The sequence below is a fragment of the Eurytemora carolleeae genome, unplaced genomic scaffold, assembly GCF_000591075.1.
Source record: "Eurytemora carolleeae unplaced genomic scaffold, Eaff_2.0 scaffold690, whole genome shotgun sequence".
Classification (NCBI taxonomy): domain Eukaryota; kingdom Metazoa; phylum Arthropoda; class Copepoda; order Calanoida; family Temoridae; genus Eurytemora; species Eurytemora carolleeae.
Genome location: NW_019396587.1, coordinates 15,104 through 33,301, shown reverse-complemented (window position 1 = coordinate 33,301; position 18,198 = coordinate 15,104). Strand labels below are relative to the sequence as shown.

The window sequence follows — 18,198 nt, the reverse complement described above, 5'->3', positions numbered from 1 at the left end:
TTTGCAGGTTGTGCAGTATATAATGATATATTTCATTGTCACCTAATACCTATTGTTTTTCTGTCTCAACCTCTAAGGATTCGCAGTTTTTGTGATTTTTGAAATTACCAAGAACAAGATTATTTGCCAGACTGCATTTCCAATAAATGCATAAAATTTGCATTCTTAAATGAAAGGAATAGTAAACGTAATATTCATTAAAGCTTTACTTAGGGGCAGTTACAATTGACAGTGGTACCCAATTTGCTGATCAATTATCAAGTGTTATCCACGTGCTTCTCTTTTAAAATTGATTATTTTAACTGTGGTTTCTTCATAAAAGTAAAGTTCTGGTTTCAAATATAATGTTCTGCTTTCAAAAATAATATTTTAAATTGTCAGAATTAAACGCTTTCCAATCTAGAAACCCCTTTGATATCGTTTACATTATTGAACATGTAAAGGGTCCCTTAGTGAATCAATAAAGGTTACTTAACTTATGAAACTGCAGTCCCTTTAAGAGTCTATTGCATTGCCAGCATGTTATATAATAAAGAGGATAAAGAATTATCAACAGATTATATCAACTTTGTTTACAAATGAAAATCTTAAATTTTTGAGAAATCTAGAATGACTTGCATTAATTTTATAAAAATATATTGTAAATCGAAAAATAAAACTTAAAATCTTAAACGTACTGTTTACTTTAATTCAAGTATACAAGATGACAATGTCGGATTCACAACGGTACGCTTGACACCTTTATCTTACAATTGATATAGCAGACATTAACGCTTTTCTAGATTTCAAAGCGTTTAGTTCTGATGATTCCTACACGTTTTTCCGCAGCTTAGATGCGTCATTTTTACTTGATCAGACAAAGCTTTGAAGAGTAGAGTTGTAAATCGGGCATTGCCATCTTTGCATGGAGGGTCATTTGAAATCACACTAACCAGTCCCTTTAAAATTTATTTTTTATTCTATTCAATCTGTTTATAAGAATTTGCATTAAATCTATTCTAAAGATCCTTGTTATGCCAAGCATACAACCATGCAATGCAAATGTTTTGCAAAAACGTAAAATTCTAAAAAACACAATTTATATAAAATATTTTATCGCATATCTAACATTAATAACACTACCAGGGGATGATTCTGCAGGGTAAGAAGTCAGTGAGCCTGCAGAACCAATGGTTCTAATGTACAAGACACAAGATAGATTTTATAAATTGTTACTATTATTTAAACGTACTTTTGATATAAATTTTAGGAACCACTTGTTTGATAGATATTTAAAATCTGCTTTAAACGTAAAAGTTTTAATTCCAACCCCTTGGTTTTCTAAAATCTAATTTAGTTGAAAGTAAGATTAGTTCTTCTGGTTTTAATTCGATAAGTCCGAAGGAAAATAATTATAGAACTAAACCAGAACTCCAGGGTAGCCTAGATACTATAGAACTATACCAGAACTCCAGGGTATCCTAGATACTATAGAACTAAACCAGAACTTCAGGGTATCCCAGATACTATAGAACTAAACCAGAACTCCAGGATATCCTAATAGATACTATAGAACTAAACCAGAACTCCAGGGTATCCCAGATACTATAGAACTAAACCAGAACTCCAGGGTATCCCAGATACTATAGAACTAAACCAGAACTCCAGGGTATTCCGGATAATAAAATTTTTTTTTACCAAAACTCCAGGGTATCCCACATACAACATATGGAGCAAACCCAGAAATTCAGGGTGTCCAAGATACTTTCAAAGGAACTCCAATTTCCAAATGCTTGCTATTGAAATTGCAATAAGATTGAAATACCAAAGGTTATAACATAGAAAACAACTAGCTGGTTTGAAAAGGCTGTTAAAAGTTATATTTTGTCGATGTTTAGAAATATGAATCAGCTTTTCGTGTTTAATGTCTCGAACATTTAAAAGGAACTGGGGGTGGTCTTTAACTTTAACAGGGGGAAAAAGTTTATGTTTTGAATTAACATATCTTTATGTAGACCACAGAGGATAGATAGAGATAGAGATTATATTAATGTAGATTGTATATAAACCATCAAAGAGGATGAATAAACAGAAAGTATCCGATTACATAATTTTAGAATTATAGCTAGAGAAGCTAAGAGAAGGTCAAACGTATGCGCCATGTATGGTACAGCTTTGTGACCTCGTTTACAGTTTTAAAAATTAAGCTAATGACATATTAGAAATTCAAAACAATTTTGTTCTTCTCCATAGCTCTTCAATAAGGGGAGTCCTAATTGAAAACCTATTAAATTTCAATCTTACGTCCAATTTATTCTAGTTTGACTATGAAAACCAGAGAGTATGAAAAGATACAAACTATATAATTTCAGAATAATGAAAACTGATCGTGTCCTGTATGAACTGTTCTTGCTCCTCATTTACTCCTGCTCTATGATAAAACCGGGGCAAACCAATCAAGCAGGTGATAATAAACGGGCTTAGGGTAGAGATGGACAGGTGAACATATAGGGGCTCAGGGTAGAGATGGGCAGGTGAACATATAGGAGCTTAGGGTAGAGATGGGCAGGTGAACATATAAGGGCTTAGGGTAGAGATGGACAGGTGAACATATAGGGGCTTAGGGTAGAGATGGGCATCGTTTTTGAACGAGCAAAATTGTTGAGAACAATCGTTTCTTAAAAAGCTATAAAAACGAACAATTTAAAATCGTTCTAACAAACTTGAAAAAAATATCGTTTTTTTACTGAACGAACAAAATATTTAAAGAAAAAATAGTTTTTACTGAATGAACGTGTTTTCTAACAAACTTTTGGAAAAGCATTTTTATAAAACGAACAATTTTATTCAACAAACTATTTTACTAAACCAACGATTACCAACGATTTTACTGAAATAACGTTCAGTGAGAAAACGAACGAAATAGATGAAAATGAACGATAGTTTGAGAACAACAGAAACAAATTTTTTGAACAATTGAAAAAAAACGAAATGTGTCGTTCAAGAACGATGAACGAACGAAATTTATATAACAGAGTTACGTGCCTGATTTCTACCCAGTAGTTTATATCTTTATTAATACGTGTTTGGGTGTTTGTCAGATCAAAAATCATAAACCAGTTGACCAATATTCTCAAATTTTGATTGGGGAAATCTGTAGATTTTGTCGTTTTTCTTAAAAATTGTTTAATTTTGTTCATTTCTCTATGTATTTATAAAGTATAAACGCGCAAGCCACTTTTCAAGAGGACTCACAGTTGAAAAATTATAAATATATGATATATAATTTATAATCAATCCGAAAGAGCTTTGAAGGGTTAAAATGGGGCCTTGCAATCTTTGAATGGAACTAAAAATTACGATTACAGTCTCTTAAAGTACGGATTTACTTGTATAGAGGAAGTTTAGTTTCCTAGCAAAGCTGGGTTTCCAAGTATAGTTTAGTATATAATAAGCATGCTGTATGTTAGCTAAGAGTAAAACAAAAAAATTTTCTGGATTTTAAAAGTGTATATTATCTACATTCTAAACCAGTTTTCCCATCTCTGTTTATTCTAGCTATACATACAATGCGACATTTAAATTAATTTCAATTTTATTAATCTCTAAGCGGGAAAAGTTTTAAGAAAGAAAACAGCCTAACAGTCATTTCATATAACTCAGAAATTTCAGAAGATTTTATGAAAAAGAATTCTTGCCGATATCTATATAATAAAAACAATATTAATATTCAATCAAGTCTACAATCATCAATCTATATTAAAGAAATATAGAGCAGAGAAGCTTTTCCCTTTATTTTGTGATTTATTGAGCTTTTGTGGCTTTACACTTCTAGAATGAATGTTTTTGTATTACTTATTTTGAATTCAGTTTCAAGATAATCTTAAGAAGAATCTTGTCAGGAGAAAACTGATTACTAGCCTCAAACTCTAATTTTCGATGTTAGGTATTTTCCCAAAGGCATTTTCTAAAGCAGCAACTGCCCAGGGTTATTTTCGAAGTGGCAACTTCCCAACTCCGTTTTAACCACAGCGTTCGGGTCCCTACACTGTTCTAGCCGCAGCACTCGGCCCCCTAGCCCAATCTCGTAGCAGCGCTCGGTCCCCAGTGCTGGCTGCGGCACCTCAGACGGCCAAACCCACCCTTAGGAAAGGCACCGCTTGGGAAATTGCCACTTGAGAAATTATAACTTGGGAATTTGCCCTTGGAAAAAATGTTTTGGGAAAATACCTATCATCTAATTTTTTAGTCCATACCTTTGCAAACTGATTTTTTAGATCTTTGATATTTCGAACAATAAATTCTAGGTTTAAGTTTTAAGTTTTATGTAATATTAATTTTCCTGGATAAAATAACTAATTCGCATATTTAAAGACAAAGTTCAAGCTATTTATTAAAAAGTTAATTCAAATTGTAAAGATATATCAAAATCTTATTCCTATTTTCATATTTGATAAAAAGTATATTTTGCCCCACAAATGTGCAAAATGAAAATAGATTTGAATCTAAATTAATCAAAATTATTGGAACGGAAAAATAAAATGAAATGGAATTGTCAGGGAAACCGTTTCAAAGTATTATTTAAATGAAAGCTAAAGGGATTGTTAACTTTTTTCAAACAGTTTCGTCAAAACTGAAAAAAAGGCTGAAAAGGCTAAAATAGAGTTCACGAAAGGATTATTGGATTTTCATGTTGATGTCTAAACTATAGCTGCAGAATAAAGGATTATTGGATTGTTGATGTCTAAACTATAGCTGCAGAATAAAGGATTATTGGATTGTTGATGTCTAAACTATAGCTGCAGAATAAAGGATTATTGGATTGTTGATGTCTAAACTATAGCTGCAGAATAAAGGATTATTGGATTGTTGATGTCTAAACTATAGCTGCAGAATAAAGGATTATTGGATTTTCAACTATAGCTGCAGAATTAATTTCACATGTGAAATAATGGCATTGTTTAATTTACGACTTAAGGATACCACCATAGATACCACTCGATATCCAATGGACGGGCTTAAACCGTGTTATCCATAAATCAGTTAAAATAACAGATAGGACACTAAATGTCGTATTTTCAAGATTTGTGTGTCTTTCGTTCACAATAACCCTAAGGCAGAAGCCCAAAGGAGTTATGTGTAGTCGGCGTAGAACAGGCTCTCTCTGTGCAGAATTACAAGACAGAGCCTGTTCCACACCGACTACGCATAACCCCTTTGGGCTTCTATCTAGCTCAGGGTTATTCAGAGTCTCAAGTTCTAATTTTATAATATTTCTTTACAACCTGAAAACTTAAAAATTTTATGTTACGATACCTTAATCTTATATCCGGTATCCGGTATATTGTAACACCAATTTAGGTTTGTATTATTTAATACAATGGTCATTTTCTCAAAAACGTGAATATGTTGTAATAAAAAGCATAACTGCATATATATACCTGAATCCAGTCTTATTTGCCCTGGGGAGCCTTTAGTTCAACTTTATTGCTGAATTCATATCTTCTTCTGGGTTTTATTTCTTGATAATAAAACCTGCAATTTATATTGGGTCAAACCAATGCTTCATAAAGAAACGACATTTCTATACAATAATTTCAATTTTATTGTAATAAAAGGACTGTAAGCGTAATTTCAAGTGACCCTTCATGCAAAGATCGAAATTCCCGATTCACAACGGTACCCTTAAAATCTAAAAACAATATCATTAAAAACACTTTTAACTCTATAAAAACGACACCAGGTTCCACATTATTGATCACAGGGAACTCAGGGGCGAGGGAGTACAGAACGTGACGAAAACGTCGCGTAACATGCAAGCAAGAAATGCGCAAGTCACTTTCGCGAAGAAACGCAAATGAAAGTAAATTGTTTAAATAACAAAAACATGAATATCTAATTCGTACTTCATCAGATAAAGCTTTCAAGGGTACCGTTGTAAATCGGGCATTCATCTTTGCATAGAGAGTCACGTAAGATTACGCTTACAGTCCCTTTAATACAAATATATGGATCGTGCATAAGGAAATGGGAAAGAAAATTAAAGTTTATGTTAAAAAAATATGACTTGTTTGCTTTGTATATAGTAGGGTTAAAATATCTCAAAACAAAGATTAAATTATGATACACTGGATTCCATCCCATTATAACCGCAATGATAAAGGAATTGAGTCTTTGCCATAAAATCTGATTTTCTAATCCCAACATTTTTGCAACCTAATGCCGTAGACCTTTGATATCTAAAACTATGACCTGAAGTAAAAATATTTTATAGAGAGGGTCAAGGTTATAATGAAAGGAAAGTTATTTTAGAGGTGTACGCATCTTTTGTACTGCAGTGTACTGTCTCTGGGCGGTAATGTAAACACAAGACGGATGTCACAGCCTGAAATGGGATCCATCTTTCACATGACAAATCAATGAAATATTCTGGTCATAGGAAACTATTATGTGAATTATCAAAATTATCAAAATTCAATGCTTCTAACCTCCTCGGATACTAAACGAACACTGATGCATCTATTCTTGTTTACAAATTCCTCCCAGAGAGAACTGGTTTCAATATGTACGCAGAGTATACGCATCCACAATTAACTTTCCTTGTATTAGTACCTTGGAAAGAGTACACATAAACATGACAATTCAAAGACGACAACAATTAAATTAAATTAGTTTAAAATAAAACCAGATGAAATACCATATAAACAGGCCTCTTTTTCATTGAAATGATTCTTTATTAGAAATTTTTCTAATAATAATGGGACACACTAATATCAAATTACTTTCATTTTTAAAATAGGAAAAATTAAACATTAAGATAAAAATAATGGAAGTAATGAAAATAAATTTAACAATTCCACACTAAACTAGAGTACATTTGTGAAAACAGTTTGTTTTATTTGTTTTTCTACTATTAAATTAACTTTTAAAGTATTTTTGTTTTGTCAGACAAAATTGTGAAGGAAACTGAAATACAACATCTCAATGCCTAAAATCAACAAAGATGATATTTGAATAATTTTCTAAATGCAGTTTAGATTTTTTTAAAAATACTCTATGTCATGTTTAAAATTTATTTGAATTTTTCTTTCTATTTTTTATCATTTTAAAGGTACGTCTGTAGACTTAATTAAAAGTAACCTTCCATTAATATAGTGCCATGTCCGATTTACAATGGTAGACTTTTGAATGATCAAGGTTGACGGAGATATGCTTTTATTTTTATATTAAATTGGTTTCTCTGCAGTAGGGATGGGGAAGGCAGAAAATTGGCAGAATTTAATAATTTAATTATTTAATAATTTAATAATTTAATAATTTAATAATTTAATAGTTTAATAATATAATAATTTAATAATTTAATATTAAAATAGTATTTTTTTTAATCTTAAAATTAAAATTTGCCCATTAAAGGGACTGCAAGCTTAATTTCAAGTGACCCTCCATGTGAAGAGGACACTGCCCGATTTACAACGGTACCCTATATCAAGGTTATAATGCAAGGAAAGTTATTTCAGAGGTGTACGCATCTTTTGTACTGTAGTGTACTGTCTCTGGACGGTAATGTAAGCACAAGACAGATGTCATAGCCTGACATGGCACCCATCTTTCACATGAAAAATCAATGAAATATTCTGGTCGAAGGAAACTATTATATGAATTATCAAAATTTTCAAAATTCAATGCTTTTATTCACCTCGCATAGTAAATGAACACAGATGCATCAATTCTTGTTTACAAATTCAGCCCAGAGAGAACTGGTTTCAATATGGACGCAGAGTATACGCAAACTGCAATAAACTGTCCTTGCATTATAACCTTGCCTTATATAAACCTTAGACTGATTATTAAGGACAGAGAACATTTTCTGTCTATCTCTCAAATAGTTTTTAAATTGCTGTAAAACTCTTGCGTACAGTGTCAACTCAAAACAGCTGATGTTACATGAATACCTAAAAAAATGCAAATTAATCTTTGTCCAAAATTTAAGAAAAATATGAAAAAATATAAAAATAAAAAACAGCTTGCAAACCTTAAGCTTTAAACAAATGAAATTTAACAGCGTTTTTGTGGCTAATTTATTTCAGGTTCTATGCCTATATTTGAAGGAAGTGAGACAACCAACCTTACAGCTCACATCGGTTCAACAGCTATCCTCAGCTGTAAGATTAGAAACAATGAAAACAAAAACCCGGTGAGTCAATCTAAATATAAACAGAATATATAATTATTCATTTAAACCTATTTTTTATCTTAAAAAGTTAAAACTATCACTTTATTATTATTATATTTATTTGTCGCCTTATCACCAGTTCCAGATACAAGTCACGTTTATCAATATACAGGGTGTCCCACGAAACATGACGGTTGGTGAATAGTTTTAAACGTCTTCTTCCATATAATGTATTAGATATTGAAGACTTGTTGTGAAGTTTATTTAGTTAAAAAGTCTTTTACTAAAATGTATTTTACTTTGAAATCAGCTTTACTGTAATACGACTGTCATATACTATTTTGTATTCTCTTTAGTATCAAACAACTTAAAAATCATGGAACTATTGACCAACTGTCATTTCGTGGGACACCCTGTATATGACATGCATCAATGCAATAAGCACAACGACAATTGAATTGAGTCCCTGTCACAAACTCAAATTTTTTCTCATCCCTATGTCTTTGAAACCTGATTGTGCATACCTTTGATAATTCAATTTTAGATTATTTGTTCTAACGAAATTCAGAGTTTAAAATATCGAAAGTTTGAGTTGCAAAGATAGAAGAATTAGAAAATCGGAATTTGTGGTTGATAGTTATGCTTATTAAGCATGGTTAAAATCTGAATTTGAGCTTTTCGACATCCTGCATTTTTGTTACTCCGTATAAGACAATTTTGATCGCTAACAAATCTACCCTCAGTTTTTATCCCCTATTGCAATAATTCTGCTGTTTTACTGCACAAAGTCATAGAAATTATATCTTTAGTAATCCTGCTGTTTTTCTGCACAAAGTGATGGAAATTATATCTTTACTGCAAAATCATTTTCAAGTATCCCCCGTTGTAACTGAAAATCTGTGTCCAATGAATGACCGTAAATACAACCAAAGACGGCAATGAGTTGAATTAAACAATTTATGAAAGAAAGTATTACTTTCTTTATTTAACAAAAACAATAATAGATTTCAAACCTGATTCCTTGAACAATTGAAATAGAAATTTAATATTTTTTTATTCTGATTTGGATATTCAAAACTTAGATCATATACTAGATCATGTACTAGATCATGTACTAGATCATGTACTAGATCATATACTAGATCATATACTAGATCATGTACTAGATCATACTAGATCATACTAGATCAAACTAGATCAAACAGTCAATATTATATAAATCAAAGGTATCATTAACCTAAAATATTATAGAGAATAGAAACAGAGTTTGATGCGAGTAATCTGTTTCTTTAATCACAGTTAAAGGGACTTTATTCGTAATTTTAAGTTTAACTCGCCATATAAAAAGAAGAAAATTCCCGATTCATAACGGTCCTCTTGAAACCTTAGTCAAAATAATAATGTGTTATATAAAATCGGCTATTTAGCTTGAAAAAGCATTTATTTATGTTTTTTTATCAATGGTCTTCATGCAGTAAACCCACACTTGAAAATAATCAGTTTTCAAAATTATAAACACTGATAATAATTCATCAAGCTTTTGACCTTTTAAGGGCACCTTTGCTACTCGTTCATTGACATCTTTGCATGGAAAGTCAATTGTTGCCTACATTCCCTTTAATTTCCAGGTGTCCTGGATAAGACTAAGGGATTGGCATATCCTGACTACTGATCAGAGTACGTTTACCAACGATGAAAGGTTCCACGTGATTCATCAACCACAAACAAGTGATTGGACCCTGGCCATCAAATTTATTACAAAACGAGATGAAGGAGTTTATGTTTGTCAGGTAGAATACAGTTGAACCCATACAAGTGTGGAATTGGAAGACGACATTTGATCAATGTTTTATGTATTTTATGTTGTTATAAAATGTAAATAGTTTTCTTAGTTTCAAGTAGAGTTAAGTCTGAGGTAGAAACTTGTTTATGAGAATTTACTTTACTAGAAGGGGATGATTCATTTGGTGTGCTGTCTTTTATAGTCTGTGTGTGTACTGTACAGATTGCTCTTGTGGCTTGAAAGTCGGCATGGTACTTGAAATGAACCGGAGCACAATGTTTGATCCACGATGGAAACTTTTGTGTTTAATCTGTGAAAACATGGATTAAAAGTACAAAAGTTTTGACCTTTAATTTTTATTTAAAAGCCGTAGAAACATTCTAAAATTATACATCTTGCAGGAACTAGGGATTAGAAAATGCGGGTTTATAGTGTTTAAAGAATTCTGCGAATTTTCATTCAAAATTATTTCCAACAAAATCCTTTCTGAACGTATAATCTATATTCTTTATCCAAACATTTAAAGTAATTTACTAAACTCTAAACATTTAATGAGATCTTTTTTCATTGATTTGATTGCTGTAAATTGAACCACATAAAGTAATCTTTTTGGTTTACACCTTTTTGTTGAAATCTTACCTCCATCTGTGATCTCCTTTTATAATGGAAAACGAATACAGGTATATGTATAAATGGTCATTTCATGTTGCTTGTAACATTTTGATGTCGACCCAGTCCAGAAAAAGTTGTTTTCCCGGAAATTGAATGTGTTTTCTCAGATCGGAGAAGATATGGTATCATAGAGTAGAGTAGAGTAGAGTAGAGTAGAGTAGTCATCATCATTATCATCATCATCATCATCATCATCATCATCGTCATCATCATCATCATCATCATCATCATCCTCATCATCGTCATCATCATCATCGATCATCATCATCATCATCATCATCATGTTAGAAAATAGACGACTATTTATTAATCTATTAATAAATGGATTTTAAAAAGTTTGCACGTGCCAATCCCTAATTACCTGAGCACAATCCTGCTTTGTGCTAAACCATCTTCTGTGTATTCTTCATTTAGTTTGTTTGCATTTAAACTTCAAACTTTCTATGTACATTCTACAATGTACACTGTACAGTTTTACTTTACTGCATCTTGTTTTCTCATGAGAATTAAAACTGTTTTTAGAATAAATGAATTAATTCATAACAATGAGAATCCCAGAGCGTCCATATTTTTGCTAAGCTATCAAAACATTGCTGTTGTCAAAGTTTCATTCTAATCAAATCTATAAAACTTTGGTTTTCTGGAGAAATATTCTCATCAAAGGGATTGTTCCCTCTATTTGAAATAGACAAAGTATTCCATTTTTTAAAATCTGGAATTACCGATATAAGATTGATATCTGTTTCTATGTAAAACTAAAATTAACATCAAAAGAAATATGGTTATATCAATCATTCTGTAATGTAAGAGTTGAAATGAAATCAATGTTTTATTTAAATTTGCATTTTACCAATCTTATTCACAAAACTAATAAATATAACGTAATTAAGCACAAAACGAATATTTTATTAAATAAAAGGAAATAGATGGATATCAAACGGTTAAATCAATATATCGCTGTCCATCATCATGGTCACTACGATCACCTCCTCCTCCGCTCGTGAGCGTTCCTTCTCCACCAACTCCCCTAGGTTCCTCTCTTGATCTTTCCGCTGCAGTTCTTTGAACCCGAACTTCGGGAAACCCAGCTCATGGAAACCTAGGGACGCTTGGGCCCCAAGCTTAGCGGGGTTCTATAAATAACCTTACACACTAGGGATGAATAAACTAAACGAAAAGGGGTATATGTTTCCCCTTTATATCATTTACAAAGTTCTTTCACAAAAATCATTATTTTCGCACGATTACAGTACTATCAGGGAAATTATTAAAGGGACTGACGTTAAATTTTCATGTGACTTAATTAAAGGAAGGAATGTCCGATTTACAAATGTACACAGCGGTACCCATTAAACTTGAAACTGTTTAATCTTCATAATTTCCTCCCAGTGTTTCTGCATTTTACAGAATTAACCATGTGTACCTCAAGCATTTTTGACTAAACAATGCTTATAAGGGTACCCTTGTAAATCGGTGAATCTTCGGGGAGTACTGCAGTGATCTGCAGTACTGCAGTACTGTACTGCAGTACTGTACTGCAGTACTGATCTGCAGTACTGCAGTACTAATATGCAGTACTGCAGTACTGATCTGCAGTACACTGACCGAAGAAATAGTAGAGTTTAGCGGAGAGTGGTTTTTTCATTATACGCCTTCATACATAATAAAAAGTCAAGTAGTTGTCAAACTCTGACAATAAGTTGAGTGTAAGAACTCACCAAATAAAGAAAAAGAATTGCAGAATTTACCAAAATATTAGAAGTAGAGTTGGAGGGCATTAATATTTTTAATTCATTCTTTATACATTTGAAGTTAGTGAGCTTTGAATAAAGCTCCTCATAACTTTTGATTTTTGTTTTTATTGCACTATGCAAGAACTAACTGATTAACAAAAATGCTATTAGTTTCCTTCTGCAAAATGTAATTATCAAACTTTTTTTTTAAATGGATCAAAGTGAAGACGCTGCATACATTAATAGTAAACAACACTTTCCTGCTTTTGCATTTGGTAGATTAAAAAAAAATTTTATCAAGATTTTTTATTTTGATTGGCTATAAACTTTTAGTCGTTGTTGACGTTTATAGGATAAAAACTGACAAGCCAATAAAATCAATACAAATTCTTTTTATAATTTTAACAAAGAAATTGAGTTTTTGCCTCAAACTCTGATTTTTAAATTCTTATATCTTTACAACTCAATGTCGTAGACCTGAGACATTTCAAACTATGACTTTCGTTATATCAAATAATCTAAATTAAGGTTTACATCATTTGTTTGTAGAGATATAGTTATTTGAAGATTGGGATTTGTTTATAGGAATTTAAAGCCTAAAAGCCTTGAATTTTTTAAAAAATTCCAAAAACTATGCCAGGATTGATAAGGATTCCATTAACATGAGGAAAAAGTTCATTTTATGCTGTGTTTGATGTTCATGTCTACCCTCTGTTATTCTAAGGATTGATGTTCATGTCTACCCTCTGTTATTCTAAGGATTGATGTTCATGTCTACCCTCTGTTATTCTAAAGATTGAATTTTAAATCTAAGAACTATGGAATCAAATTTCTATAAATAAAAACAAGATTTCTATAAATGCATTTTTCTTATAAACAGCAATGCAGGCTTAATAAATATAAATACAATAATTGAAATTTTTTTGCTTATTCACTATGTAAAAGTAGCTAAAGATACGTGGTTGCACCATCTCTTCATAGTTAAACATCTTCCCGTAACTCATTAATATGGTTCAAGAATGCTCTTTTAGCCAAATGGTGCCAAGAGGTTGCACATTTAAACTCAATAGTCCACATGTCTACTGTTTACTATTACAACGCTGATATTATGGAGTAAGGAGTTCTTTAGATTAGAACAGTCGAGGGGGAGGAAGGGCATCTTTTGCACCCCCCCCCCCATCCTTGTGAATATTTCTACCGCAAAAAATAATTATGGGTTCATGAAACCCTCATGCCTTTTAAGAGTCAAGTGTGGTTTAGCTTAGTTTAGTCTGTTCTCGTAACTGTCAAGTGCCCCTTATATTACACCACTTTCTCAACTAACCTAAACCAGACACATTACAATACAAGTCGGTTTCATTGTTATCAGGCGATAATTAGGGCTGGACGTGGGCAAAGTAAAATTTAACTAGCTCAACAGACACATATCTGTTGTATTGTAGACCCTGGAGCCCACACAGTATGTTGGTTCCATGATACGGGAACTATGCTATGACAAGAAACTTATCTGTTTTATTGTAGGCCCTTGAGCCCACACAGTATGTTGGTGCCATGATAAGGGAACTATGCTATGACAAGAAACTAATCTGTTGTATTGTAGACCCTGGAGCCCCCGCAGTATGTATACTGGTTCCACAATGAGAGAATAATCAACTATGACACGGCGAGAACTAGAGTCTCCTTTGATCAAGGTAGAAATTCTTCTTTTACTTTTCTATTGACCTAAATTTTATTCATGTTCTACTCTTTTCTTTATTTTCTCCTTTTTCTATTCTTTTACATACCCAACATTTTACACATTTTCTATACTTCATGCATAGGGCTACCTTTTATACTTTTTACACATTTTCTATACTTCATGCATAGGGCTCTACCTTTTATACATTTTACACATTTTCTATACTTCATGCATAGGGCTACCTTTTATACTTTTTGTAATTGTAATACGCCAACACAACGTGTATGCATTCACACAGTACAGTATAACAGTTATAATAAACAAACAAAATCTGTCTTTTTTTGACGTGAACGAGGAAATATCTCCTTAATGGTGATGTTTTGCATATGTAAGTTGCAACATGAGCTAGGGCCGCAAATGTACCAAATTATGACTTTGACAATAAAAATAGAACACAACTTATTTGGATCATTATCTTTATTTGAATCCAGATCCGATTCAAATAATAATAATGGATTGTGATTGTCCCCAAAGTGGGAGGAATTACTCAACCATGGTTTATATAGAACACAGAATAAACATTAAAGCTGACTTTACGGCAATGAAGGCCTTAACAAAATATACATACATGGCTTTCCTGCGTATTGTAGTTTTTTTTGTAAATTTGTGTTGGGGGGGGGGGGGCTGAATTTAAAAGCTTTTGACACAAAAACCCCAACTTTTTCTTTTATTGTTACAACTATAAAATATTCTTTGAAATATGCAATGTAGAGTAAGCATATTGCATTGCACAGTCTATAAAACCTAACTTCTTTTGTCATTTCCTTGAATTCTAATATTTTGCAACATATTTACATTTTGTTTTTTAGGTAAAAATGTATTTTTTTAAAAAGGTATTATATTCTATATAAATCTATAATCTATTATTCTACGATAAAGAATATATAGATATCAAATCACACATTGGTTTATTGATCATTATTTTATTGAGGAACTGAGTAGGTAATCAGAAAATTTGTAAAAAAATTCACAGTTAACATTCAAAGAAAGAAAAAAATACATAAATGTAACAGATCTTATGGTGATGTCATGAACATTGAAAGTAAGAGTGTATAAAAGGTGGGCAGTTGAATATGTTAGCCCATACTTCTTAAAACATTATTGTTATAAAAAAATACAAAAATAATCTTCTTTTTTATCTGCAATAAACACAGAAGCAAAAGCAGAAGCAAAGGCACCTTTAATTATTACAATATTTAAATACTGAGGATTTATTAATTGCGAGAAGTAGCTGAACTGCTCTGACACAACTCAAATACTTCACTTGTTAGCCAGTTCAGCGTTGTATCACTAACATGGTCCCTGATGTTAATAACTTCCAATCTGGTTGATCCCCCTTGTATGTAGTTTAATATTTATTTAGAAATATGATTAATTGATTTATAATGTGCTGTTCAGGTGAGAATAATAAGAAGACGAGTAGTCGGCTGGTTATAGCAGGAGTGCAGAGAACTGATAGCGGCAACTACACGTGCACAACAGATACTGCTCGCCCCAGCGTTATTGTAGTTTACGTGTCGGATGGTAAGTATTGAATCTTAGAAAAGTTTGTTAGAGGAAGAGGAGGAAGTTGGAAGAGAGTAAATAATTAATAAGCTTTCCAAGAAAATATAATGCATTAACTTTGCAAATATTTCTAAAAATTATAAAGGTATCTGAAGTAAAACAGATTATCAAAATAAGAAAATAGAAATTAAATGCATAGGGTATGGATCTGTTTTGAACGGGGTCCCATTTGCTCATAAATTCCAGTTTATTGTTATGTTCAATGGGATTTCTATTTGTAATTTTCATGCCTCATGGTTAGGTCTGAGCATATTCAGACTTTTTGGTTTGTTAATGGTTAGTTTAAATAACGGAAAGAAAAATCTTTAGGTATTTGTTTGTTCTAACCTGAGAATTGGAGGTTCCATTAAGTAACCAGTTTATTAATCCATGATTATTTTCTTCTTTTCTTTTTTGAAAACCTGCGTTATGGTCTCATGCATACTGGTTAAAACCTGTTAAAAATAAGTTTTAAATAACTTCCTGAAAGCAAAAAGTCATCTACAATCGTTGAAAATATGATTTTTAAATTTTCTATTCTTCTATAATTTGTTTGTTTAAACAAATTTCTAAAAAAAAAATTATTTTATATTTATTTAACATATTGGAAAATTCCATGCCAGCAAAGTTTAATGAACATACATTATTTGCACTTCTGTTTTTTTACTAAACTGTTTTTAGAAACAGAAAATGTATACTCAGTTTTCAAAATATGTTTGAAATATTTTAAAAGTAAAATTCTGAATTCTTCTATTTTCCATGTATGTTGAAAAATGGCCTTATTTGAGTATGTCAATATCTTTAGGATCAGGATCAGGACAGGCAACAGAATCCATTTTTTACTTTATTCAATACTTAGTCTACTTTCTAGCCTGAGAAACTACCTTTCAAATAGGGCTGACTTAGTCTACTTTTAAACCTGAGTGTATACTAAAGAAAGAAGGAAGAAGGAGGGGCAAGTCCTTAAGTTGAATGCAGGCCTGTAATAAATTTAACTCAGATAGATTAAGGATCGATTAAGGGCTTGTTCGATAGCTAATAGGTTGTTTGATAGAAAGCTATGCTTGTGTCCCTGTGTGGCATTTAATGCCTGAGTAATAGCTTGTTTGATAGAAAGCTACGCTTGTGTCCATTTGTGGCATTTAGAGCCGAGTAATAGCTTGTTGGATAGATAGCTATGCTTGTGTCCCTGTGTATCATTTAGAGCCAGGTTGGTTGTGTCATTTTTGACTTTGTTGGCGGATGGATTGTACCTGGACTAATACAGTGCAGGCCAATGATACTAAGGGTAGAGGGAGCGAGTAGCAAGTCTTCAAGTCAAATGCAGGCCAATGATATAAAGGTAGAGGGGGAGTACCAAGTCTTCAATCATAATACAGACCAATGATACTAAAGGTATACGGGGGAGTACCAAGTCTTCAATCATAATACAAACCAATGATACTAAAGGTAGACGGGGGAGTAGCAAGTCTTCAAGCTTAATACAGACCAATGATACTAAAGGTAGAGGGGGAGTACCAAGTCTTCAAGCATAATACAGGTCAATGATACTAAAGGTAGAGGAGGGAGTAGCAAGTCTTCAAGCTTAGAACAGACCAATGATACTAAGGGTAGAGAAAGGGAGTAGCAAGCCTTCAAGTCTAATGCAGGCCAATGATATAAAGGTAGAGGGAGATAGTAGCAAGTCTTCAAGATTGGTTCAGGCCAATGATATTAAAGGTAGGGAGAGGATTAGTATGTCTTCAAGATTAGTGCAGGCCAATGATACTAATGGTAGAGGGAGGAGTAGCAAGACTTTAAGCTTAGTTCAGGCCAATGATACGAAAGGTAGAGGGGGATGAGTAGTAAGTCTTCAAGCTTTGTGCAGGCCAATGATACTAAAGGTAGGGGGAGAAGTAGCAAGACTTCAAGCTTAGTTCAGGCCAATGATACTAAAGGTAGGGGGAGGAGTAGCAAGACTTCAAGCTTAGTTCAGGCCAATGATATTAAAGGTAGGGGGAGGAATAGTATGTCTTCAAGTTTAGTACAGGCCAATGATACTAAAGGTAGGGGGAGGAGTTGTATGTCTTCAAGTTTAGTACAGGCCAATGATACTAAAGGTAGGAGGAGGAGTAGTATGTCTTCAAGCTTAGTACAGGCCAATGATACTAAAGGTAGAGGGAAGATTAAGGGCTGGGGTGGGACAAGTCTTTCAATAATGGAATTCTGTATTCCTGCAGAAAGAAGAAACATGTGTTATCTTAGGCAAAAAGAAAAAGAAACTTTTGTAATATTTGTCAACACAAGTTTTATCAGAAATCCTTTAAAGTTTTCATCTAACAAACATGTTGCTTTTTCTAATCGGTCTCTGCCTCCCTTGTGCTATCTTAATCTACAGGGTAAATAATTTTTCAAAAAATTAAATTTTACAATTCTTTGAATTTATTTTTAGAGGTTCTAAAGCCAGGGACAAAATATACTCTAAAAAGACTTAAACCTTCTCGAGAAAGAGAAAATTACTGTGCAAAAACTTTATTAAGTGAACCAAAATAAGTATTATGATTGCATGCCCTCCTATAAAACCTAACTTCTTTTG

The 18,198-nt window shown here is 32.4% G+C and overlaps 1 protein-coding gene and 1 long non-coding RNA gene across 2 annotated transcripts in view; both read left to right on the top strand.

Annotated features, from left to right (window-relative positions):
* Positions 1–2,355: 2,355 nt before the first annotated feature.
* On the top strand, positions 2,356–9,972 carry LOC111705953 (uncharacterized). Its single transcript, XM_023478666.1, has 3 exons — positions 2,356–2,443; positions 8,067–8,173; positions 9,781–9,972. Exons 1-3 carry the CDS (start codon positions 2,356–2,358, stop codon positions 9,955–9,957), a joined length of 372 nt encoding a protein of 123 aa, XP_023334434.1. The 3' UTR covers positions 9,958–9,972.
* A 3,947-nt stretch (positions 9,973–13,919) lies between these two features.
* The window catches only part of LOC111705952 (uncharacterized), a 6,898-nt gene continuing 2,619 nt past the window's right edge, over positions 13,920–18,198 (top strand). The window contains exons 1-2 of the long non-coding RNA XR_002766109.1: positions 13,920–14,031; positions 15,477–15,602. This is a non-coding gene — a long non-coding RNA (uncharacterized LOC111705952). The remainder of the gene's footprint in view (positions 14,032–15,476; positions 15,603–18,198) is intronic.